Below are 27,916 nucleotides of genomic sequence, written 5' to 3'. Positions count from 1 at the left end.
CCCCCCGCCCCCCTGGGCAAATGTTGGCACTTTGCGATAAATAAGTGGGTTTTGGGTCGCAGTTTGGGCACTCGATCTCTAAAAGGTTCGCTATCACTGCTATAGTGTGAATGCTGTACTGATAGCCTAGTGTGATAGGCAGCATAGCACTCATAGAGATGAGAAATGAACATTTTGCTTGTACTTTCAGGAAGGATAGAGCCCAGGATGGCCAGAAAAATGAGAAAAGGAAGTTTGAACAATGACTTGATATCAATTTTGGAGGAGCTATCTTTGAAGATACACAGACAAGCATTAAAAAAAACTGGGACTGCAGAAGACAAGTCTACTGCCCATTAAGAAGCATCGGTAGACCTGTCCTCCGCAATCCCAATGCTTTTCTGTGGGAGTCCTCCAAGTGGCTGAGATTCTCTTATGCATATCTGGATATCTTCAAAGATAGCTCCTCCAAAAATTTTTAAAAAGGAAAACTATATATTGAAGGAATCAGCAGGACCAGCGGAGTGCAACTATGTACTTTTCCAGCTGAAAAGGCACTCAGGACCAGAACCTCCAGAGCCAATTCTCAGATGCAATTCTGATTTTTACAACGCATCTGCCCTATGCTTTACTGAAACCTGGCTAAATGAGAGCATTGATGATAATAGCATGTGCATACCGGGGTTTCAGATATTTCGTTCAGACAGGATTGCAGAATTATCAGGGAAGAAAAAAGGAGGAGGATTATGTATATACATCAACAAAAGCTGGTGTCAAGACATAACAATAATTCAAAAATTCTGTGATGAAAATTTGGAGTCCTTACTTATTAATTGCAAACCCTTTTATTCCCCTCGAGAGATAAATTCAGTTCTGTTTTTTTTGGTTTATATTAATCCACAAGCATCTGTAAAAAAGGCATTAAGAACTCTAACAGATTAGTTTATGGAGGCTGAAGCCAAATACCCTGATTCACTGGTTATTATTTTGGGAGATTTAAACAAAGCAAACTTAAGTGGAAGACCTACTCAAAATAACTTTCAGCATGTCAACTGTGTCCCACCAGAGAGCAAGAATATCTTAGACCACTGCTATACAACACTGAAAGATGCTTATCGGTCTTTACCACGAGCAGCTGAAGGCCATTCTTGATCATTGCATGATTCACCTTGTACCTGCTTACAAACAAAGGATTTAAAAGCCACAAAACCAATAACTAAATCAGTGAGAACTTGAGGACTGAAGAGGCAAAGTTAAAGCTGCAGAGCTTGCCTTGACTGTAACAGACTGGAATATTTTTAAAGACACCTCTCTGCAGATTTGGATGAACTCACAGATACTCGTAACATCAAGCATGTCAGCTTCTGTGAAGATCTTTGTATACTCAAATCCAGGAACTTGCATTATATATAGTAACAACAAACCTTGGTTCCCACAGCTAAACTTAAGCAGTAATACATTAAGTTCCAAAGAAGAGGCCTACAGAAAGGGTGATAGAATGCTGTAACAATCAGGCCAGAAATGTATTAACAAAGGAGATCAGAGCAGCAAAAAAGAAAAACTACTCTGAAAAGCTAAAAATCAGTTTTCACCAAACGAAAGCAGCAAACATGTGGAAAACTCTCCAAAAAATATCAATCCGGTTACAGTAAACCCACCTTCCCAAGCTGAAGGAAATCAGCAATTGGCAGATCGAGCCTGAACGCGTGTTCTACTGTAGGTTTGAAAACAACTCTACAGTCACCTTTCTCCACAACCTCCTATCTCAGATGCAATCTCAACAATAGCCAAACTTCCTACAACTGGAATCCCATTTCATTGGGTTTTCACAACCCCTGGGGATCTCAGAAAAGGAAGTGCAAGATCTATTTCATAGACAGAAGCCTGGAAAAGCACCAGGCCCAGACAAGATAACACCTTCTTGCCTAAAAAGTCTGTGCTTGTCCAATTGGCCCCCATCTTCACCCAAATCTTTAACAAATCACTAGAGATGTGCTATGTTCCTTCCTGCTTCAAACACTCCACTATCGTCCCAGTTTTGAAGAAGCCTTCCATCAAGGAATCCAGTTCGAGCGACTACAGAACCAGTTGCTCTAACATCTGTAGTTAAGTGAAAACTTTTGAAAGGCTAAAGTGATGTACCATTTGAAAACCATCACGGATCCACTGTTGGACCTCCTTTGGCCCACGATTTGCATACCCGAAAGCAAATAGATCGAGCCAGATGATGCTGTTAATATGGCTTTTCACTATATCCTACAGCATCTTGAATCGCCAAAGCACCTATGCAAGGGTCCTCTTTGTTGACTTTAGTTCAGCATTCAATACTATCAGACCGGACATTCTTCTAACCAAACTAAAATCAGCTAGCAGTACCTGGAGGCATATTTGTAAGTGGATCACAAGCTTCCTAACAGATAGGAAAACAGCAGGTGAAGCTTTGTAAGGAAAAAATTACATCAGACATACCTGTAAAATGAAGGCACAGGGGCCCCAAAGGCTGTGTACTTTCACCACTTCTCTTCTCTCTGCAATATACCAATGACTGCATCTCCAAATGATCCATCTTGTTAAAATACTGAAATTTGCAGATGATACAACAGTAATTGGTCTCATCTCGAGACAACGATGAAACCGCATACAGACGCGGGAGGTGCCGAACAACTCCAGCCTCGTGGTGCCACTGGAACAATCTAGGAACTGGAACACACTTTGCAAACCGTAGAAATGGTGGTAGATTTCAGGAGAAACCCTCCCATCCTACCTCCTCTCACAATACTAAGGACAACACAGTATCAACTTGGTAGAGACCTTTAAATTTCTAGGCTCCATCATATCTCATGACCTAAAATGGACATCCTTAATATCAAAAAAATGTCATCAAAAAAAGCGCACAACAAAGAATCAATTCTTTCTGCGCCAACTCAGGAAGCTCAAACTGCCCAAAGAGGAGCTGCTGATACAGTTCTAACAGAGGAATCATTGAGTCTGTTATCTGCACCTCTATAACTGTGTGGTTTACGGTTCTGCAACCCAACAAGATCGACACAGACTTCCGAGAGAATAATCAGAACTGCAGAAAAAACAATTGCTGCTTAACCTGCCTTCCATTGAGGACCTTGGCCATGCTGCACCGTGGGTCAAAAAGGGGCTGTGAAAATATTTACTGACCCCTCGCAGATCCTGGACATAAACTGTTTCAACTCTTACCCTCTAAACGCATTAAGCTACAGAGCACTGCACACCAAGACAACTAGACATAAGAACAGTTTTTTTCCCAAATGCCATCACTCTGTTAAAGCAAATAATTACCCTCTGGATAATGTCAAACTATTTATTATATATTTATTATATAATTACTGCACCGTTACTTTTTTTTCTATCATTCCTATTACCCATCTCCTCCCAATTCATGACTGTATGACTTATAGCCTGTGCTGACATTTCATTACTTACTTCTATTTTATGATTTTACATTTTATGTTTTTATTACTATTGATTGTTTCCTGATTGCTTACTAGACCTATATGACAATCATTAAGTGCTGTACCTTATGATTCTTGACAAATGTATTTTCTTTTATGTACACTGAGAGCATATGCACCGGAGACAAATTCCTTGTGTGTCCAATCACACTTGGCCAATAAAGATTCTATTCTTCTTCTATTCTTCTATTCTTCAATGGTGGCAAGAGAATCCCTTCACCAGCACACAAAATGTGGGGTGCAAATTGTGGATGAAACTGACCAGAAAGCAAAATGGTTGAGCAGGGAAAAATAGACGCTTCCTGAGCTCTGCATTCTAAACATCCAGGCAGGAGATGTCTTTCAGACAGCTTAGGGGGGAAAGGTGCGCTTTGAAGTGTTCTTGGGTTTTTTTGAAATGGCATCTTAAGCAGAAATAAGGCATCCTAAGAATGTCTTGGGGAAAAGGCTGTGTGGAGGGCCTTTCCAGGATGGCTTTTTTTTTTTTTTTTGCATCCTCAGGACATGTTATTTCAGCTGTACAGAACGGACCATGTTCAGCTTGTGGTCTGCTAAGACTCCTAGATCCCTTTCACATGTATTGTTGTCAAGCCAGATATTGCCCATCTTGTATCTGTACATTAAATTTTTTCTGCCTAAGTGTTGTGCCTTACACTTTTCCCTATTAAAACTCATTTTGTTGGTTTTGACCAGCTCTCTAATCTGCCAAGGTCATTTTGAATTCTGACCCTGTTCTCTGGGAGTAATTAGAGTTACTCTTGAGTGAACTATATTGATAACAAAATCAAGGTTGAGGATTAGAAAAATTACAAGTAGGGAACCTGTGGAGTGGATCCAAGTGGCCATATCAGCCATATCAAGATAAGGTACCAACTAATGGGCTAGGGGAAGTTAAAATAAAGCATTTTTGCAGCTGCATTAACTTTTTAATCCAGCAATAATGTTGGATTCAGTATAACCCAAGGCTTATACTTGAGTCAGCAAGGGTCAATTGAACTTCATTGGAGAACATTATGTCCTTCAAGATCTCTGCCTTCCCAACCAGCATTTTCCCCCATTCTTTTCTGTCAAGCAGAATGTCACAAGCTTCTGTACCAGCTGCATGACCTGCTCCAGAGTGTGAGGTTTGTCTATTAACAACCCTTACTAGTGCCTGGTTGTCACACCAAAGCAGTACACATTTGTCCTTAACCACTTTCCACCACAGGGCAATAGCCACCATGATTGGAAACAATTCCAGGAAGGTTAGGCCCCTGAGAATACCTGTGACCTACCAATGTTGAGACCATCATCAGGCACATCAATGGTTATTGAAAAAGACACCAAAACCCCAGCTGCCTGCTGCATCTGAGTGAACCTGAAATGCCTCCCCAGGGGAGAGAAAGGTCTGTCATGAAGATACCTCATTAAAATGTTTCAAAATTTTCAGCCAGATGGCAAAGTCACCCTTCATGTCCCATGTGATGCAAATGTGATGTCAGGAGGCAGACACATCCTGGATAGTTAAGTATAGAATGCCTGCAAGGAGAAACCACTCTGTACATGAAGTTGAGGTACCCTCTGGATTTCTTTTAGAGTGCACTTGTTCCTGAGTACCAATTGTGACAACCTCCTATTGCCCCCCTTAAAAGCATTAACTTTCTCCCCTGGCAGGCTGGAGGTACCTGTAACCATATCCAGTAAGATCCCCAAGTAAATCAGACCCATGGTCTTTTCTTATGCACTCCTAGTTCAGCCACTAGCAACCCAAAAGAAGCCAGTTCCTTGGCACAGGCTAATGTACCAGTAAGACCCATGAACAAAAGATCACCAGGTAGTGGGTTATGTGGGAGCATCCCATGTGATCCTTCACTACCCATTCCAAAAAAGTACTAAAGGTCTCAAAGGCTGCACAGACTACTGAGTACTCCATGCACTTTGTCTGTATACCACTGCCCCCTAAATTTAAAACCCAGGAGGAAAAAATCTTCTGGATTAATTGGGGGGGGGGGGAGATGGAAAACAGACTGCACATTGCATTTTGCCAACAGCGCATCCAGTCCACAAGAACAGATGATGCTGACTGTTTGATCCAACAATGCGTACTGCACCAAATGCAGGGCTAGATCTATGGCAACATTTACTGTTGATTCTTTGGGGTATGACAAACGGTGAATGAGACTAAACTCACTGGGCTTTTTTTTAAAGAGAGTATGCCCATGGGGAAAACATGCAAGTTCTGCAGTGGGAGAGCAGGACAGGGCCCAACACCCTGCCTTTTGTACATTACATCCAACAGCACCAATGCAGATTTTAAATTACCACAGTCAATGGCTACCCCTTGGGTAAAAAGTATGTGGAACCCTTCCCTGAAATCCCACAACAGGAAACAGGCAGCTGCCCTGACCGGTAAGAAACAAGGGGGGGAGGACCACAAGCTGGACAAGGGTTGTAGCCAGCTTGCAGGTTCAATCACCTTAATCCCAGTTATTTTGCACTAGTCATTGATCCCGACCCCCCCTCCTTTTTGGTGCCAGTGCAAAAGAAGGGCTGTAGGGGTGAGCCAGCGAACCCAGCAGAGCCTCAGACAGAGCACAGGAATGCCTGTGCCATCTGTTGCCTTCTGGGCGCACACACTCACCTGTCACAAGACCCCTGTGACTCACAGGTCACAAGATGTCCCAGACAAAGGGACAAAAGGTACATACCCCCAGGTATGGATTAGGCCCAGACAGGAACGTTTCCTCCCGCCCGTATGCAGCCCCTATGAGTCATGTATTGTGCAACATTCCCCCACTCTCCCGCCTTCCCCAAAATCCTAATAAAAGGTGCCAGGGACCCCAGCTCAGCAGAGCAGCCAGATCCACAGATCATGCTATATCGCCACTGGCTTCTCTCCACCGGATGATATCACTGCGTCTCATCTCTTCATTGCGTAGCCCGTAACGACCTCATGCTGGTGCCAAAACCTGGGAATCTCCAACCACCGCCCGCTTACCGTCGCCTGGAATAGGCCCCAAGGGTGCACCCCCTCTCATCCGCCAGATCTACACATTCCTGGACCCACGTTCTAGGACTCTCTCTCTCGTCCGACGAACCACCGGTAAGTATGGGAGCTTGCCAAAGCACTGCTTATGACAAGCACATCTGCGAGCTGAAAGCGCTGACGAAAAGCGCCAGAGTACCAGTAAGAAAAAGGGATCTGCGCAAATTGGTTGGGGAGATTGATAGGCAATGTCCATGGTACCCTGAGAGGGGGACATTGAATCTTAAGGACTGGGAAAGTATTGGGCGGATCCTGCACGAGGAACCCCGTGCGCCGGTACAACTGCTACTGACTTGGAGGCAATGCTTTGTTGCCATCAGTCAGCAAATCCTCAGCTGCTCAGCCAAGGATCTTCCTCCTTTTGATCCTTCACCTTCAATTTCACCCCTGGAATACTTTCCTGCGCTAAATCTAATGTCTGTCCTCATCCTGCCTTGCCTGCTACTTTGCCTCATTCAAACTCTCCCACTCTGACTCTCATGGCACATCCACCTCCTCCTCATTCTCTGCCTTCCGCTCCGTTCCCTCCTTCTGTTTCTGAAGCCACCGTGCCTCCGTCAGCACCACATAATGGCACGCATTTCAAATCTCTCACAGAACACATAAACACTGATCTGCAGAGGAAAGAAATGCTGACGGAAGAAGATACCGACATCTTAGCGCTATGCCCCGTCCACTTCACTGATCAAGAGGACGAAAATGGTGGCATTCATAGGATTGTTGAGTATTGCCCGATAGGCTATAATGTGCTCACTGAACTCCATAACGTGGGGGTCACTAGCCCCTATGTGAGAGGCATGCTAGAAGCGGTCATGCAGAATCACCTAATGGTTCCGGAAGACTGGAAAACAACCTTCCACATGCTTTTAAACCCAGCGCAATATGTGGTCTGGGAAAGTGAATTCCGACAACAATGCCAAAATAGAGGAGCCTACACCGCAGAGCAGCTCTATGGCGCTGGAGATTTCACTAATCCTCTCACACAGATTGTCCTACCAGAGGCCACCCTTTCACTAATCCTCTCACACAGATCGTCCTACCAGAGGCACCCTCTGAGTGCGCTTACAAGGCGTTTTTGAAAGTACCTAATACTGGACGACCAGCTCAGAGCTTCTCCAATATCAGGCAAAAGCCTCAGGAGCCTTATGCAGAATTCCTGAACAGGCTCCAGGAAGCTCTTAGGAGACAAATCGACAATGATGTGGCCCAAACAGAACTTCTCATGCGCCTCGCTAAGGAGAATGCCTCCGCCGAGTGCCGCCAGGTGATCACAGGTCTAGGGAAGAATCCGGAACTGGCCGACATGCTTAAAGCTTGCCAGGACATCGGATCACCCTCACATCAAACCAGTCTCCTAGCCGCAGCAATTATGTCCGGAAACAAAAAGCCCCAAGGAGAATGCTTCAATTGCGGTAGGCAGGGACACTTCCGTAAGGACTGTAGGTCTCCCGGAGGGGGGGCCCTACTGCCCCGATGGAGGAGGGTCCACCTCAAGATGGTGAGGACCCCAAGAAAAGCCCAAAACAAAATGTCCTTTGTGCCAGAAAGGCTACCACTGGAGAAACAAATGCAGGTCGAGAAACTCAAATCCGGGCCTCTCCCTGGCCCAGGAACAAACAGGGGAATACTAAAACAGCCCCAGGACCCGAAACCTGCATCACGTAAGCCAGAACGACCTCTCTCCACCAGCATTTCTCTCACCTGTCTCCAACCCCTTTCCCTCAAATTTCCTCATGATATTCTAATCACTCCTACTCAGTACAGAGATCCAATTTCCCCAGAGGCCATTGGGTTGGTCTTGCCTAAGGCCTCAGCCACTGAGCACGGATTGTTTGTTATTCCAGGGGTCATTGACTCCACACACCAGGGAGCCATTCACATCAAGTTGTGGACACCCACAGGAGTTGCCCAGCGAAATCAGTTGCGCCCAGCTGATCCTCTTGCCCCACGCACTGCCAGCTTCCAATTCAATAAAGGCCATGAGCCCAGGTAACCAACGCAGCACAGCCAGAACCACCGTGGCAGCGGTGGAAACACCCATTGGTAGCTCTCGTCCCTACTTGGAGCTCACCATCAAGGGGTGCCTTTTTTGGGGGTTGGTGGATACGGGCGCAGACGTGACTGTCATCAGAGCAGCCGACTGGCCTGATCAGTGGCCAGCCGAAGCCTGCCCTCGTGTCTGGGGGGTGGGGGAAAGCAGACCGTGAGACGGAGCATCCGCCCGCTCATGGTCAGCAGCCCCGGACTTGAGCGGCAGCTTACAGTCCGTCCCATCATTTTGGACATTCACGTGAACTTGTGGGGAAGGGATCTTATGAGCCAGGTCAAAACGACCTTAGTCTGGGATGGATAAAACCATGCTCACCGCCCTTCCTCTCATGTGGCTCACAGAGACCCCTGTTTGGGTAGAACAATGGCTGCTGCACAGAGAGAAACTGACCACCATGCACCAACTGGTGGAGGATGGGAGGTAATTCACAACCTGATAAGTCTTATATCAAAGGCCAATATTAATAGATAATGCTTTTAATTATACTACTTACATGGGAATATTTAAAGAAACTAACGATCCTAGATTCTTCTTTTGGGGTTGGGGCTTCAATAAATCATAGTGATTAGTGCTGACAGCTCTTCTTCATGCCATTCCAGTAGTATTTCAAGTTTTCTGGCTAAATGCTGTTATTTCTGACTGCAATGTGTTCTTCTTTCATTTATATTCTGAATTGGTATTCTTATCTGAAACTCATATGTAGGTGTACACTACTTCTCCAAGAAGCCCACTGGGGAGGTAGCTGCATTTTAGTGATGGATGGAGTGATTGCCGTATATATAGTAAGTGTAAAGCAATGCAGGATTCCACTGAGAAAATGCACTGTATAAATGTAAGTTATTACTTGGGTGGTTTCATCTCTTTTGAGACGATAAAAAGGACATGGCCTACATTATAAATCTTTCCTCTACCCACCTAATGGGATAAAATTAAATAAAAAATAAAATATCAGAGACAAAAGGCATTTCTCTGGTGAGACAGATGTGCAAATAATTGGTTTTTTTCAAAGGCAGTCAAAGCGTTTGCAATAAATAAATAAATAAATAAATCTCCATAGCTTTCAAAGACAGGCCTGAAAGACCAGCAAATAATCAGGAAGATTTGATTTTTTAAAAATGTATCATTTTTAGAACCTCTTAAACTTGGTACAGTTTAATCCAGCACAGATAACAAAACACTAGGACAAAATCTAAACAGGTCTCCTTAGAAGTGCATCCTATTTTATTAAATGGGGATTTCTCCAAGGAAAGTGCACTTGGGCTCATTCCACACATGCAGAATAATGCACTTTCAAACTGATTTCAGTGCTCTTTGAAGCTGTGCGGAATGGCAAAATCCACTTGCAAACAGTTGTGAAAGTGGTTTGAAAACACATTATTTTGCGTGTGCGGAAGGGGCCTTAGAATAGTAGCCATAGACACGTCACCAGGAAAAAAAGATCTATTAATATACTTAATTGTACAATATCTTAAAGCACTATTCTATGCTCTCATGTCAGAAATAAAATCTTGTTTCACAGTCAAGATGATCAAAAAGCATTCAGATCATAGAAAGCATTCACATAGGGCCGCTCCCCACTCACCATAAGCTGCGGGGTCACCTCTTTATAAGACACGGTGATTCTGGACGCTCCCCACATCACCAGCGGCCACTGCGCAGCTGCCAAGAATTTGCCGCTCTCCCACCTCCTTGGCGCGCATCAAATTAGGTCCTCTACAAACAGCAACATTTTCAAAAACCCCGTGGGTGCCACGGGGTGGTGGGGAACCTCGGCTGATTCGTGCGGCTGATTCGCTGTGACGCACAGCTTTCCGGCCAATCAGGAAACAGGAACCGCCATTTTGTTAAGGGAGGGTGTCCCCGTCAGAAAGTGCACAGGTGATGACGTAGACACGAGTCGACATCCCTCATTTCATGGCACGTTCGGGGAAATTGTGACGTGTGCACAACGAGACGTGCCAACATTGCTCTCTTTTTTTTACTCGAGCGCTGACTGAAGCAAGCGCGAAGCAAGCACGACCTGCGATTTAATACTGACATCAGCATGTGCCGACGTCTCAAAACAATGCCTCCAGCCTACTGAAACTAACTTCTCGTCTCAATAGCCAATAAAAATGCCGAGGCCACGCTCTTCGGCCGTGCCGTTAACCTTCCATCGTGAACTGGCAATTAATAATGCGCTGCCAGCCAACCATTGGTGAACGGCTTCGTATTGCAACGGGAGTCTTGCTGTAGAACCCCGTGCTATTTCCTGAAAGGCTGATGAGTGGGGAACAAATGTCTCCGTGGTCAAAAGCCGCGGAGGCTTCTCTACGTGGGGTCGCTGCGGGGTTGCACACAAAAGAGGTAAGTGGGGAGTGGCCCATAGTCAAGTATTCTGCTTCACTACATGCCTTTTCCTGAAGTGATTTATTCTTGAATTGCAAACCATATAAATTATGGGTTTCTCCCAACTGCACAACTTTAAAAAGAAAAATCCTTTGCTGATGCTGCTGAATTCCTACAGTGCAGGAACACCCATGGTTTCCTACAGTTCTTAAAAGCCTAGTGCCTAACCCCAACAACCTCCTCCATTATGTTGTTTGGTCATAATTAGTGATGATGGGTCAAAATACTAAGGCAAACCTTACAGGTGCTACTTATTCAAGTAATATTATGGAATTCTGTATTCGACTGTTCACTGATTTTCGAAAATGTCTATGTATTTTTAAACTATTTGCCTGTTTCTTAGAGGCTAACCTGTTCTGTTCCCCAAGCAAACTAAAAATCAGGTGCCTTACACTTGGCCAGAACAGAGTATAAGACCCACAAATACATAACAGTTCAAAACGGTTTAATAATATTGGAAGCTTAAGACTCTGACTCCTCCCATGAAGTCTATCTAAATAAAAAATACTTGCAATGCTGGAAATGTTTGGAGGTGTTTAGCAGAACTTGCAGACATCAACTCTTTCCTTCACTGCTTCTAAGGAAGTCTGTGCTGCTTGTTCTGCTTCTGAGATCTCCCGGTGTCCTCTACTTGGACTCTGTTTCCTTGTAATTCTGTTGAAACTGGATTACTTAAAATATCATGGATCTTTTACACCTAAAATGTCCTAGATTTTGCTGTTTCCAGTGTTCCCCAGACACCTGAACAACTGAACAAAAACTGTAAAACAGGAACTGCTAACCAATAAAAATACTATAGTACTTTGCCTCTAGAGGGCTTCTCAAAAGGACAGAATGCTGTTCAAAAGGCAACTAAACCCATTCTAAGGGTACAACTGAGGCTTAAATAAGGAAAATAGTGAGGGTGTCTCTGGGGGCATGACACTAACCAATGGTCAGTGAAAATGGACCCTCTGTGCCCTTACTACAGTTAAAAGACTCATACTGCAACATTGGAAAGATAAAAGCCCACCTCCAGAAAATCAATAGACTGAAGATCTTAGAATTCTATCAATATTTGAATGCATAGCGTATAGATGGGAATTGCATATGGATTTATTTTTAGATATTTGGAAACCATTTATAGATACGGGCAAATCTGCCACTACTGTTGTTAGATTTTTATCTTTTATGTATCTTTTTAAAGTGTTTTTTCTTTGTTTTTGGTTTCTTTTCTTTGTTTTTTTAAGAAATATTTTTTAAAGTAGTATTATGGAAGTATGCATGGCTAACTTTTGTTACGGTAACATACAGAAACGAGTAGTATTCTTTCTGTTTGAGTTTGGATGTGCAAGCACTATGTATTTACATCTAAATGAAAGATTAATAGCCACAATAGACATTCACAGTATATTCACTGCACATGAACAGTAGAAGTCAATATGGTAACTTATCAGTTCCTATACGATAGTCATAACAATAGTTTGGAAGAAAGACAGTTAGGCTTGGGGTTTTACAAAGGAAACTGCATTGTTAGCGCTAAAAACAATTGGATACTCAGTCCGCTTATCAAGGTATTTCAAAATTTGCTCTGGTTTAACCATGCTGCAATCAATAGGATTTCAGTATCCAATTGATCCAATGATCTTTTTTATCCACAAGGCCTTGAAGATAACAGTAACATTTGAATAATCTTCATATATTTAAGCAGCAATTAAATATACCACATTTCTTTAAAGAGGATTGGGCATCCACTGAATTTAAATAAGTTGAATTTAAATAACCCTTTTAATGTTACTTTACCCTTGTGCAAGTTGTGAACAGGAGTATAGAGTATGGAACCAACATCTTGCCTCGAAGTGAAGCTAATTATGTGGGAAGATTCATACTATCATGGGTGCCGAGTGACTACTTAAGCTGGTGGTGCATCAGAAGACTGATCAGAAAACTGTCTGCTGCGTTGAGACTGAAAAGACACTCACAAAAACAGAAGTTAACAACTAGGTCCTCAGGAGGAGATGCTGACTTGGCTGTCACAAATGAAAGTTGACTTTGAGGTTAGATAAAAATTATATATTATATATGTGTCCTTGGTTTCTAATTTGATCTATGACATCTCCATTGATCTCTGTGTGCTGGGCAGGGCAGCTCTGGTTCCAGCAGTTAAAAAAAGTGACAGAATACTGTAGAGCCAGCCATAATTAGTGATGGATTTGGTAATCCAAAGACACCACCACATGCTGTTGATACAATACCAGCCCTCTATCCAGTTAAGGTGGTTTTAAGTATCTAAGAATCCCAAATAACTATTATGAAGATAGTAGTCTTGGGAAAATAGTCTTGGGAATAGTAGTCTTGGGAAAGACCAACAAGACCTTCTATAATGGAGTTCTGATTACTCCGAAACGGTGTTATCCAAAACTAAGGGGTTTTTTTCCATCTTTCTCTGAGCAATCATGAAAGTAATGATGAGCATATTCATTGGACCATCTCCTCCTATCAGGGCCGGACCGAGAGGGAACTGTGCCTGGGGCATGAATGCCCCCACCATGCCTCTGCCTGCCCCACCATGCCCTGGAACGCCCCTGCCATGCCCTCACACTGGCAGGTGCCCAGGGCAAGACACCACCGCCCCCGGGCGCTACATGTCTGCCTCCTATATTGTCCAGCCCACCAGTAAACCTCTGTCACACAACCCCTGCTCTCTGTGCCCAGACCTTCAGAGGTGAAGTGAGTGGCATCCAGAACCAGGATTTTTCAGTAGTACTACCTTACTTATAAAATGTTCTTTCCCTTGAAACTCCATTGCTTTTAGCTCACCAACACTTTTAATTAAGGAACTGGTTTTTTAAAGACTACTTTAGCTAGGAAACAGCTATTTTAAGCTGACAGTGGTCTGTTTTTATGGACTCTGTTCTTATGCTGGGCTGTGCCTTTTATTTATGTGTTTATTTATACTTTGATTTGTAGGCCACCCTTCCCCACAAATGGGTTCAAGGATGCTTACAACATATAAGTAATAACACCGCAGGAATCAATCCCTAAGGAAGGTGAATAAATGAAAGGGAAGGATAAGGAAATGGAAAAAAGGGGAAGGGACAGGAAAGGGTGAAGGGAAAAAGAAAAAGAGGAAAGGAAAGGAGGAAAGGGGAAGGGGGAAATACTTTAATATGCTGGATTTTAATTAATATATTAGTGTTTTGTTTTTATTCTGTAAACCATATTCTAAAACAGCCAGCATAAAAGAAAAAATAAATAAACAAATCAGGTTTTGGACATGAGCTTTATCATTGAAAATGGGTTCCAAGACTGAGCTATGCTTAATTAAACCCCATTTCCTCCACCATATGGTTTGTTCTTTCGAAAAGCAGAGCTGGAAAACTAAAAACAGCCTCTCTCCTGACAAAAAACTTAAATAAGGTGTATGTATCTGTGTAACCTAGGATGCGGGGAGGGCAAAGTAGAGGAAAAAAGGGATATAACCCACGGTTGTGAGACACGTTTTAAGGGCAGCACAGATAAAATACTAATTATTTCAACTGCACAGTTAGGTCTTTGGACAAACTATCTGCTTTTCAACCTGGAATTGTCAGTTCCTTCTGTTTTATTCCAAGGAGAGGCAATATCCTGTCAATATTAATTGTGAAGTACAAATTTCTAGCAAAAGCAGCTACACTCTTCCCTTCACTCCAGGATCTTACTTTTCAATCTCACATTGTCACAAAAGTAGTAAAGTTCATTCAGGAAGCTGAGGGCATATGTGTTCCTCTCTAGGGAACAAACCTCTCTTTCACAACTTACTAATGTGTTCTGCGTTCAGTTCATTCTTCTTGAGGCATGCATTTTTAATGTTAAAGATACCACTGTCTGATCCATACGAAAACATGACAGTCCCGAAATTCTATTAAGCTGTGCATAAAGAAGGAACCAGAAGTCACGCTTTTATACAATACCCATCTTTTTTGGTTAGATAAGTGGCTTTTACTTAAAGCATTGTTTTTATAGATCTCACAATGGAAAAGGTAAGCTTTAAAGTTCATTTTGAATTTTGAAAAAGGGGGCTTCAAAGGGGCTGAAAGGCTGGGACTCTCAGTTCAGATCTCACACAGCCAGGTAGATGTAGCCAATGCTTTGCCTTTCAAATTCAATGGTGACTTAAAACCTGGATAAAGTGGTTAGAGATGACTTTTTCTCTCTTTCCCTAATGATAGAACTTGGATGTGCAATAGATATAGGACAGACCAAAAGGAAGGACTTCTGCACATATTGCATTATTGCATATAGGGCCTTAATAGGACAGAAAGACAAGATATAAATGTTTTCGATAAATTAATAACATACATAAAATAATTAATTATTGATTTTTTTGTTATAGGATGCAATGATGGGCAGTTGCTTACATAGCTTTAAAAAGGGTTATACAATCCCAAAGAAGATATAGATCTATCAGTAATTAAACAGATCCTCTAGAACGAAGGCAATTTACCTAAGAACAAACAGCAGCTGCTGTTAAGACAAATGCTAGCCTTATTCCCTGTTTATGGGCTAGTTGGTTACACTGGAGGAAATGGGTGTTCAGCTACATAGGTCATAGGTGTGATCGATCGATCGATCGATCTATCTATCTATCTATCTATCTATCTATCTATCTATCTATCTATCTATCTATCTATCTATCTATCTATCTATCTATCTATCTATCATCTATCTATCTATCATCTATCTATCTATTTATCTATCTACAGAATAGGTATAATAATGCATATTAAGCATATTACTGAACCTTCTCATCAAAAGGTAGTATGTTTCTACCTAGCAATCATTAATCTATATATATAAAAAGCTAACCGTGCATTTGTTCCTCACGCTCTAACACCAAAACAGCTGGACTGATTGCTCCCAAATTTTGACACGACGTGGCTTCCCATTGCGGGCAGGTTTTGCGACCTTCACTGGACTCACAGGTCACACCGGAGCCCAGTAAAACACATGTTTCCCCAAACCTGCAGCGGACCAATGAGGGACCGCCGTACCGGGGGAGGGGGTGTGGCTTGGCCGCGATCGCCGCGGCGAGCGCGCTCTTGCCACACGAACCCGCCTGCACGAAGCGCCCGCAACACACAAGGACAGGAAGGAGGAGTGTTCCAAGCCACGCCATGGGAACAAGCCGGTACGCCTCTCCCCTTCCTCCTCCCTTCTGTCCGTGGCTCCACACAGTAAGCCACAGCGAAGCGTGGCTGGGTCCGTTAGTAATAAACAAAAGAGAATTTGATTGCAAAATGCCTATCATTCTTGCCACTCACATAGACAAGGAAGGCAGCTACTTTGTACCTTGTGTGGTCAACAGAAAAGTTTTCCACCTAAAGTGCCCATCCAAAGGCACTCTGCAGATGCTCAGATAGATTTATATCATGATTTTCTTGTACCATGACTGGTCCTAATAAAAGTGGATATTCTACACACCTTTTTCTTCAACTGCCTTTTTTATAGTTATGATCCTGCCAGATGAAATGGCTGCTGCTGCTGTCACAACCAAAAGTCACCCTGCATGTGCCTGGAGGCATTGTTTCCCTAGATCCTGGTAGCTATATATTTCTAGTGGGAAGCACAAGCACAGCTGATAAACCCAGCTGCCAGAAAATTACACCAAGAGACAAATTTGGCAGGTGTTGATGGTGTGCTTAACAAAAGATTGCATCCAGCGCAGAAAGGTGGTGGAACTATGTTGCTGATGTGGAGCGCTGCAGAAATGACCTTGCTGTCAGAATATATTTTCAGTATACAAATCTTGTGTACCTGTATAACAGAGACAGAGTCACCTCCCTCCCAAACACACACACACACACACACACACACACACACACACAAAATGCGGCACAAAATACAACATACCCAATGCTTTTAGTCAGTATGATCTTGTCTGTTATACATGCTCAAGAATGACTAGCCTGTTTGGAATCTACAGGCAAATCCTTGCTTCTTAAATTTCCAGGAGAGCAGAACGGAAAATATAGTGAATGCACTCAATTTAGACATTTGTGAGTTAGATATAACTTGACAGTTATACCGGTAGATTGTCCAATTGGGTATGCACTCTTTTGCAGCTATGAAAACAGAAATCTGAAGTATTTGTTTTTCTTTAGTGCTGTCACATCTTTATCACCTATATTTTCTTAGTGGGTTGGAATAACTTTATCTCTGAACAAACTTTTTTTGGCTCTTTTTATTAGCTCATGCAGACCTATAAGGAAAGTGGCCACAACGGAGCAAGCTGAACATACTCTGTTCTTGCCAGTGCTGGAGCTATTTTGCAGTACAGCAGATTTTTCATCCAATCACACTTGTACACATTACAAAATGCACATTATACATTGTCTCCAACTTTAGATTTATTTGCCGCTCATTTTTCTCAAGAGTACTGAAATATGATATAGCATCATATTTGTTGTGGGTAACAAAAGAGAAGAGGGCTTCAACTACCAAGAATGCTTTTTTGGAGGGAAGCATGTCCAGTAGTGTTTGGCTGGAAAAATCTAACAAGCAGACATTGGTGGGGGGACGGGGACCTCCATTGCCAAGGTATTGGTCTCCAGAGACACAGCCTCTGGCATTTGCTACATCAAACATGACAGCAGCAGAATGGTCCTGGGATGTTCCTCCTCCTTCACCTGTGCCACCCTCAACAGAGTCAAGGGTGGCAGCACATCATCGTAGTCCAAGAAGTTCTTTCCCCATCAATCCTGCAGGCTTCAGAAGTAGATTGGCCCGGAACTTGAGCAGCATTACTGCCACCCACCTCATCTCCCCAGGGCACTGATGGCTGGGGCTAGTTCTTGCCTTTGGCCAACTATGACATCCCAAGAGGGCTGCTTGGACAGTGACCTGGCTTTGCCTGTCTCTTCCCCCCTGCCCACTCGGAAATACAAAGATGGGCCAATCAGAAGGCAGAGTATGTCTGTGGACCTCTCTGCTTCTCCCTGACAAAAGCAGCCACTGGAGCAGAGGGAGGAGTGGAGGGAAAAGGCATCAGAGCCGAGGAGGGAGTATGTGACTCTCGCCTCAGACAGACGCACGCCGCCTCTGTTTGTATACAGTGCGCTTTCCAGCCGGCACGGCGCTCTCTCACTCCTCTCTCCTTTCATTGTTCTCTTCCCTGCAGCAGCGGCAGGAGCAGCCAGCCAAGAGGCTGTCACCGACCCACGATAGACGGAGGAGGAGAAAAGAGACACATAACACACCTACCTAGCTCATCCCCTGGAGCAGGCGATTCTCCGTGAGCTATGACTGTCTCGTGGCAGCACTCATCAGCCTACGAGCTGCCTTCGGGTCTCCCAGGATATCCTCACTATTAAGGCAAGAAAAGGAACTCGTCGCAAACAGGGAACTGAGCTTCCCGGGAAAGCATCAACCCCCCACAACCCCCGGCCTTTTTGGAAAAGGACAATTATTGTTTTGTGTGTGGGTTTTTTTTGGCACATTTTGATTTTTTTTTTCCTCGGTGAGCCGCCAGGTAGAAGGATCGCTTCGGTTCCGCCTTCATTTCCTTCAGGCTCAAAACTCCTAGTCTCCTCTCCACCTTCTTGGGATCGTCCCTTGGGAGATCAAAGGATCATGAGGCGCTGGGTGGCCGCCTGGTTTCTGCTGGGTTTCAGCTTCGGAAGCCCACCGTTTGCCAGAGGTGAGGGAGCTCAGAGGATTGCTGCAGGAGATCAAAGGGACCGAGATGCTAAATAGAAGGGGGGGGGGTCGTCCAGGGAGGGGGCGCCATAAGTGTCAAGGGAGGAGTAGGAGCCGGGGGAATTTCCCGATCTTGTTTTTAAAGTAATTGCAAAGTCGGCAAAAAAAAAAAAAAGTGAATTAATGCGGGCGATATTGGACGAGGCGGGGGCGGTGAGGGGGGGACGAAGGGAAGGACGTGCCTTGGCTGGGTACTGTGAATGATCCAGAGCCGCTTTTTCGTGGGTGTTTTTTTTTTGCATGTATGTATTTTCTTTAATCAGATTATGTGTCATCCTTCGGCAGACATGTTCAGTAAGATTTAGCAAGGGACGCTTAATAAATGCCGTCAGGGCTTCAATGTAATCCAGATGAGTGGACTAGCAAAACAGAATAATAATCTCCCGCCCATCACCGGAGAAAGCAGCTACTCTTTCCTTAGTCCCTGCCTTTTTTTTTTAAAGAAAAAAATATTTGACGGACAGTTACAGGGTGCTGAAGATCCAATCGAGCACTGGACGAATGCAATCGTGGTGTTCAGTAATGAGCGCTTCTGCTTCCCTCCCTCCTCTCTGTCTTTAAATAGGACATTCTCCTTCTGAAAGGTACAGCGAGGGAGGGAGGAAAAACTTCATAGTCTTCTTAATGTATTGGAGGCACAGAGGGAAGAGAAGATAAGATACACAGATACGATAGAGTCGTTCATTAATCTCATGTCTGTAACCAGCAAGAGGATAAACACAAACACAGATAAATATATTGGAGGTACACAGATTAGGGCCCCTTTCATAATACCCATCTAAACGGGATGTCATCTGTCGTTAGCACGTTCTCGTGTAAAGTAATACAGAGATGGGCGTTCACACAGCTCATTTCAGGCCACCTATGAGCCATCTCTAAAGAGCTCTGGCCAGTTCAAACAGTGCCGCTGTTGCTTTCCCGCCTTTTTTTTGGCAAAGAGTTATTTTCTGACTACAGCTGTTAGGCATGTCAATGTTGCTGCTATAGTGCTACAGCGCTATAGCGCAAATCTTAGAGCGAAAAAAAGCTGGAAAAGAATGTGTGTGGGGGGGGAGAAGGTGGAGAAAAACATAGCAGTCTTTTTGGAAGCACTCTAGACAGTTCGAACAGCACACTGGAGTGATTCATAAGTACAAGGAAGAACCGAAAATGAGAGAAAGCAGTTTTCATAAAAAGTGGCAGAGCCCCATGATGCCAAGCGGCTTTGTCTGATCAGTTTAAAAAATCCATTAGCAGCAGGACCATTAGCAGCAGGAGTCAAACTGGTTATGTCTAAATTGACACCAAAAATCCGTTAGCAACCCGCTACTCAGCAGGATGAAAAGGCCTTTTGAAAGGGGCCTGGATCATTTAGGTGTATCCATTCTTTGCTCAGAGAAGGCAGCAAGGACGTTCTCAGATCCCTTCATGTATAAAGGGTTCGTTCTCTGTTTGGAAAGAATGTCTCTGGCGTGTGCTGCGAAAGTTGGGAGATTGGTTTTCTCGAGATGAAGGCATCCTTCAAGAATGAGGATTTGCAGGCTGCGGGGAACGGGGAATTCAGCGGCTGGAGAGAAAAGCAAGGCTGCTGCTCTTCTGGAGACGAGGGCGGTTAAGTTTGGTCCAGCTTCGAAACAACTGGCGGGGTGGGGGGAAGGCTGCGGACAGCCTCCACCCCTACCCCCGTTTGTGCTGCATAACGTTCAAGAGACTCGGGGAAAAGATAAAATGCCTCATCACTGTTCTGCTTCCCAGATGGATCGATGCTGGCTGAGGAAAGATTTTATCTTTCCTTTCTCCTCCCCACCCCTTTCAGTTTTCCCCGCGGAGACTCTCTTTCTTTCCCTTCTTATCAGCGATGGGAGAGTTTTCTCTGTCTCCAGGAGAGGGAAAGCGAGACAGTGGCTTTTCCGCAAAGCGCTTTCAAGCGCTTTTCTCGCCTGGCCGTGGATTTTTTTTTCCTTGTTCATTTATTTTCCGTCGGGCTCCCACTCCAAAATAAAGACTCCTGCGTTATAGCGATGGTTCCCAAGTGAGGAGCGTCTAGGAACCCTTGAGAAAAGCAGCCTTATTTGGGCGGCGCTGAAGCAAGCCCAGCTTTAGTCTGGCTGAGTGGTCCCCGAAGAGAGGGGGAGGCGACGGAAGCGCTTCTCTTGGCAGAGGTTTTCTCCGCGCCTGGCCTCCTCTCACCCGCACTCCTCTTTTTCTGACTTTGATCCCCTTCGCACTCAAGAGATTCGGCACGAGCGCAGGGCTGCCGGGCTGGCAAACAGCGGAAAGGCGCGCGTCGAGGCGGAGGACAGGGATCCCCGGACACCCTGACTCCGTTTCTCTCTCGTCTCCCGCCTTTCCCGCCCCTTGTTCCTTGAGCCGAGGCGGTGAGCTGAGCCAAAGGCGCTGTCCGAGGAGCTTGGTGCCAGACAGCAGCACCAGACTGTGAAATTCCGCCTTCGGCACCTACACTGCCAGTGCCACTGAGCAGTCCCACCGGGCGGCTCCAGAGGCGCCAGGGTCCTGGAGGGTATCCCAAGCCCCAACTACTTCCTTTTCTCATACTGGTGCCAATGGGGAGATACTATCCCCCACCCCGCAGTAGTTGTGTGGGTCTTGGAGGTTTCCCCCTCCAGCCTGTTGGTAGGGTCCAAGGCAGGGGCAACATGGATCTGGGAAACTCCTATCCCATCACCAGTGCTCTCTTGGACCCAGGTGGTACTACTGCAGGGTTAGAACTGGAAGACTTTCATGACTCATGTCACCACCAGCAAGGTCCAAAGTGGGAAATGCTAGAGGCAGAACCTCTTTCAGCCTTGCCACCACAGATGGCCCAGGTGCCAGTGCAAAAACATAGCTCTGGAAGGCACCCTGTGCCACTTCCTTTGACCTGTTTGCATTAGCAGGGGTGATCCTACCAAACCCACAACATTGTCTCCCAGGTTGAAGATGGTGGTCTCCATATGTAACTTCTCTGAAACCTGCTGCCTTGAATCTTGCCAGTGTTATCAATTGGGGGGAGGGGTAAATGCTGGCAATTGTTTAAATGTGTTTGGTGGCATTCATTTGTGCTCTCCAAACACTATGGAAATTGGAGGACTCACAATTTCCTCTGGGTTTGTTATTAACATTCACTGATTTTTTTAAAAATACCGGAATATAACTTTTTCCATTGCCAACCATAGAAACAGCTGCTATGAAGGCTTTATGTGCAAAAGGAGGCAAGTAGATTTGTAGAAGTGCTTATAACTGAAAATATTTCCTTTGTCTAAAATGTTTTGGGCTACATGAGCCCCAGTGTATGCTGAAGATGCTGTTCAGGAATCTTGACAGGAAATAACAAGGTGTTAAAATTATGTCAGTAATTGCCTAGGCTTTGTTTATTTGAAATATTAATTTATTGAAAATGTTTCTATGCCACCGTTTCACAGTTCTGCTTGAGGTGGCATACAATTATAATTATAGTATATCCCACTAGCTTCATTAGAAATATCCAAGGCACTCACAAAGATAAGTAAAACTCATGTCAAGAGAATTATAAAAGTCAGATCCTATCTCCTATCTGGTGATAGGAGACGTGGATATTATTCAAGTAATTCTCTTTGTTATGGTAATATGGATCCCCTAAGGCTATTCCCTCATTCATGTACATGAATGCCCAGGGCTATAAATGCAGTGAAGTTAAGGGAAGTTAATAACATAGTATTTTATGTTGGTATTAAGATATTTGTATTATTTAGGCATTAAAGAGGTACCACTCTTTCCAAGTCTGGCATAAGACTACATGGACAGCTGGTGATAGGTTAATCAATCCCAGATTTTGTGTAATTCCTCAGACACAAAGAACTTGGCAGCCTGCTCTAACAACAGACAGCATTTCCCCCCTTCTGTTCTCCTCTGCTCTTCTTTTGAAAAAAAAACCCATGTGTATATATGAAGTATAATAGTGGAAATCAAACAACTCTTCACTTCTGAACTTATAAATGTGCAAGGAACAGGATTTTAATTAATAACGATAGGTCATTTCATGGTTAATTGCTTTACTGGAAAGTGTATGTAATGATTCTTTAGTGTCCCATACATAATTCAAAGTCTGCACCTGCCTAACATTTCATTTGTACTGAATGTCTTTTAATTTATTATTTTTCTTTTATTTGGAAATTAAACTAATATATCAGATCTACTAGACATTTTGGTATGACTTGCATTACTGTGGGATGCTCTCCAGAGCCAGAAACCTGATGCACTGAGCGTGTACTATGCAGTACCTGGAGTTTAAACTTTCTTCAAGTAAAAGGAATAATGCTGAGAGAAGTAATAAAGTAACAAGGAAAAATGAAAGCAGGGAGATCCTCTGCCAATTTACTCAGAAGTAAGTCTCATTGTGTTTAAGGATGCAAATAAGTGCAAACAGAATTTTAACCTGTGTTGTTTTTAAAAGTAGTCACTTTTCAAGCAGATTTTCCCAGTTAATGACACTGAACTTAGCTAGAGATCTTGCTTTGGCCTACATTCTTCTAAAGTTCCCAGTCATTCTATGTAACTATGGCAAAATATAACTTGAGAGATCTGAACACAGTTGAAGCTCTCTTGCTAGCCAAGTACAGTAAAGGACAAAATGGAATGCTAATATACCCATGTAACTTCAGTATACAAAATGTAAGATATTGGGTACTAAAATTCCAATATTCCATTCAACTGGAAATTCATAATGTGCATTTTAAATAGCTATGGCCTTTGCTTGGGAAGACTGGAATGCAGCATTAAAATGTTGAAGAAACTTTTCTGCTCAAAATAGTTTATCAGTTTAAAGCCTTGCTAATGAAACATCCTGCAAGGCCAACAATATCTGCTGCATCTTTTTATTCATAGATTTAAGTTCATATGATATTATCAAACAGAACAAAAGTACTTTTAATTTTCAGTAATTGACAGTAAATATTTGTTATACTTTTCCTTTTATTTCACAACACCATACTTTTCTTAAATGTATGAACTCTTACATAAAACCTGCTGCTATAGTCAGAATGAGTGGCAAGTTCCAGGTATTCAAAGAAATGTCAGAAACAAACTGTGTATGATGATTGTTCAGATCTATCCAAACCGACTGGAAATGTCAAAGGAATTTTGAGCTTTTTGTTTTAGAGAACCACTGATGGCAATAAACTAATTCTGCACAATAGGTGACAAAATGTAACTAGGAATAATTGTCCTCTTTGTGCTGCATTTAAATCTGTTTCCTGTGTCATCCTACACCCCTTTAGGTAGCATATTGTAAACACCTTATTGTAGCCCACTAAGTAATTCCAATTCAGGGCACTAAGGTACTCATTAATGTATGAATGTATGGGTTTCTTTCTTTCTTTTTTAAAAGAGAAAGTTCTAAATATCAAGCTGTTGATTCTGTTAACAGTATAATATAGTCAACCCATAAAACCTGTATGGTCTCTAATGCACTGACAACCAAAGATTCGCGGAGTTCATAATGAAGACAGAGTCTTAGATCCAATAGTAGCTTTCTCTGATAGAAGGAATTTCCTTCCATCAATGGAGCATGGCTTTCTTTGGGCTGGGACTGAAATTAAGTAATTGGATTACCACCAAGTCACCATAATCAGTTTTGTTCATCTTTTTGTTATTACATTTGTAGAAGAAAAGAAGAAAAGTAAAACAGAAAGATAGGGCAGATAAGGTGAAGTGAGTAGAAAGAAGAAGGGAGAAATAGCCACAAAAGTGAAAACAGGCATATTATGATTCCGATTGCTGTGCTCATGGAAATCCCTTCCATCAGTGGAAATTACTAATAGATCCAAATCCTTGTTCTCATTCATAAAGTCTATGAGTGACATTGCAATTGATTGTCAGTTTCCTTTTAGAGGAATAGTAAGATTAGGACAGGATCTAAAGAACTGCACAGCTATATATGCATTCACCCGCCACAAAACAGCAGCCCATTACACCAAATCATTTTAAAATATGAAGCCTGATATATACATTAAAGTGCCATCAAGTCACAGGTGACTTATGGCGACTCCATAAGATTGTCATGGTGAGAAACAGAGGTGGTTTGTCATTGGCTTTGTCTGCAAAGTTTTCCTTGGTGGTCTCCCATTCAAGTACTGACCTTACTTAACTTCGATCGGGCTATACCCGTGGTGGCGAACCTTTGGCACTCCAGATGTTATGAACTACAATTCCCATCAACCCCTGCCAGCATGGCCAATTGGCCATGCTGGCAGGGGCTGATGGGAATTGTAGTCCATAACATCTGGAGTGCCAAAGGTTCGCCACCACTGGGCTATACCATTCCACAGTGACATATACATACATACATGGTTATAAATGCCCAGCTAAGTTCAATGGGTCAGACTTCATAGTTAGTGAGCCAAGCATTACATTCTTAGAAACTTTTCAAACACCTTTTGTAATATTTTGTACTATTTACATAGAGGAAAAGAGTTTAAACATTATTTGAGAACATGTAAAAACCTTGAGTATACTAATGTAAAGGTTTTAATCCTACTTTGCAGATCTATTATAAAAGTAAACGAGACAAGAACAGCAAGGTGTATGCAAAATAAATATTAATATTGTAATGCATTCTATATGCAAAAATTGTAACTATGAATGAGGAATTCAGAATTGAACTCTCATGGTTTCATGTTTTGTAAAGTTACTCTGAATAGCAAAAACTTACATTCTAAGGCTGGGCAGTTCTCTCAAGTTCCTTTTATTTCACAGAGGAGTGTAAGTATTGGGTGTGCCATATAAGAATAAGAAAGTCAGACTTTTATACACCTGGGAGTCATTAAATGAAATATTAGATGATACGATGATGTAAAGTCTGGACACTATGCAAAGAGCAACTTCTGGCTCATCCTAGGCAAGTTTGAGGCTTGGCTCTGTTAGTGAATGTTGTGGTTGGAGAATGTGCAGACTGAATAGAAAATATTTTTTTTCAGTTCTAAATGCTTCTTTAGGAATTGAAAGAAACAGAATATTAAAGAGTCAAAGCACTGAGATTTTAAAATAAGATAAGGACTGAATCTGGCATCATTAAAATGGCAGATGAATCATTTGTATTACTGGAAAATTTGTCACAATGTAGAATATTTACAACTGTATATTACTTTTCATTTCACAATGAAAGACGATGGAATTATTTATTATATGACTTTTTTCTACAAGAAGCATATCTGTAATATCCTGAAATATATCACACAGGAAAAGGGATTTTTTAAATTCTAAAACTGAACAAAAGTGACTAAATCTTAGCAAGATAATGGAAGGCTTGTTGGGAACGATGTCACCACTACAAGCGCTTGTATTTGAACATAAATTCAGCACAGAGTTTGCATGGATTGAACACCTCATAAATTATTATGCTGGGATGATTAGAATTTACATGATAGTGGGAAAGAAGTGGCAGGCCCTACCTCAGTGGCACAACATATAATTGCTTGGAGTGTCAATTTCCACCTCCAATATATCCAAGTAAAATAATTTCAGGTATCAAAGCTAAAAAAAGAACGCTGATTTCAGGCAAAACCCCACATTACAATGGATGTGAGTCCACCATGGGGTAACCATATTGCAGCATTGAGTTCCTTGAGGAAACTCCATTTGAAAGCGCCATGGGAACTGATCCAGATTGAAAAAAACAGTCCAGGGAAAAATCTTCTTTTTGTACCATTTTCCTAAACTAACATGGCATGGGGGTGTTATTTGGCCCATCAGGGGTGCTCCATGGGTACTGAATAGGGCAAATATCCCTCTGAGTGGCATCTTAGGAAAGGGCATGGCTCATCTTGCTGTGGTCCCAAACTGAATTTGGCCCTCTTAAATGGAATTACCACAAAGAACTCACTGCTGCAATATGGCTGTAAGTCTCCATGGTGGACTTTCAAATATTTAAACATGTAGTTTGGCCTTCAAACTCTGGAGAGTAACTGCCAGTCTGTGTAGACAGTATTATGCTAAATGGAACAATGGTTTGCCTCAGTCCCATATGATTATGGAGAATATAGCAGTGGGGGAAATAGCTGTGGTTTTTCCAAGATATAGGATGTTTTTGCACGGGCCCAAATCAACTATTTCGGCCTGGTAAAACACCGTTTGGGAGGAAGCCTTCGCACAGGTGCCACCGCCAAATCGATGCAGCAGTGATCTCTATCCCCCCCAAAATGGTGTTTTTAAACCTTGCTTGGGTTTTTTTTTTGTGGAAAACACTGGCTTCCATTTGGTGCTGAGCAAATGGCACCGGGGGAAGGCCAGCATATTTCCCACGGTTCTCCTGAACAGCTTCTACCTCCTGCCGCCTTCTGGCCTCCAACCCTAGAGCTGTCACTCTTGCCACGGGGGCGTGCCCCCTGGCCTCCACAACACAATGGAAAGTGGCAAGAGGTAGGAGCCATCTGGGAGTGGCACAGCCTGTGCAAACACTCCCGGGGATTGCATTGGCTTAAACTATGCCAATACACCCCCTTTCAGCTGGCTGTGCAGAAACAGCCATAGTGACAGCTTTGGTTTGATTTATTCAACAACACAGCTGTAGCAAATATTGATGGATATAATTTAGAATATCGTGTTATCAAATTAGTGTGTGGAGATTGACAAACAGTGGGTTTTTTGAACAAGTGCTTTTCCATGCTGAAACTTTAAAATCTTTGCAACCTGGTGCTCTTATTCAACCTCAATAATAACAACAGTTCTGTTTAATCCATATCTCTGACTGTTATCATAATGATACTGATCATACTATTAAATCTTTTTACTGGGTACTGTCCCCATAGTTATACTTTGCAGGATCTTGGAATGGTTCTGATATTAAATCATAGTTTACGATCCCAGTTGAATTTTCTATTTTGTCTCTAATAGTCAGGAAAACAGATTAATTAGTCATGTGTTAAATTATTGAAAGCCTTGGAAAAATATATAATGGGAGTGGGAAAAAAAAATATTGCTGAAGCAGTAAACAGTCTTCTAGTGGTAGACAGGAAAAGTGAGATGGTTTAACAGATGTTCTAACTTAGTTTTGTGTGATTCTTTAAAGTAACAGCTTTCAACTGTTATTTCTTGAGCTGTCTGTTCTATGACTCATGCCTTTATACAGAATGATGGCCTGGTTTTCTGTATTTCTTTGGGATAAATGGGGAAATGGCTTTCTCTCAGACATACACACACACATGTATACATATACATACATACATGTGTGTGTGTATGTGTGTACCCAGAGGGTACTGTCACACATGCAGAATAATGCGCTTTCAGTCCACTTTCAATGCACTTTGCAGCTGGATTTTA

The 27,916-nt window shown here is 42.9% G+C and overlaps 1 protein-coding gene across 1 annotated transcript in view; it reads left to right on the top strand.

Moving 5' to 3' along the window:
• The first annotated feature begins 17,940 nt into the window (after positions 1–17,940).
• The window catches only part of EDIL3 (EGF like repeats and discoidin domains 3), a 323,251-nt gene continuing 313,275 nt past the window's right edge, over positions 17,941–27,916 (top strand). Inside the window, exon 1 of the mRNA XM_048502911.1 lies at positions 17,941–18,584. Coding sequence (XP_048358868.1) covers positions 18,518–18,584 — 67 coding nt within the window. The 5' untranslated portion in view covers positions 17,941–18,517. The remainder of the gene's footprint in view (positions 18,585–27,916) is intronic.

Source organism: Sphaerodactylus townsendi, linkage group LG07 (genome assembly GCF_021028975.2).
Source record: "Sphaerodactylus townsendi isolate TG3544 linkage group LG07, MPM_Stown_v2.3, whole genome shotgun sequence".
NCBI lineage: Eukaryota > Metazoa > Chordata > Lepidosauria > Squamata > Sphaerodactylidae > Sphaerodactylus > Sphaerodactylus townsendi.
The sequence above is the reverse complement of the archived record's forward strand: the minus strand, read 5'-3'. Positions and strand labels throughout refer to the sequence as shown.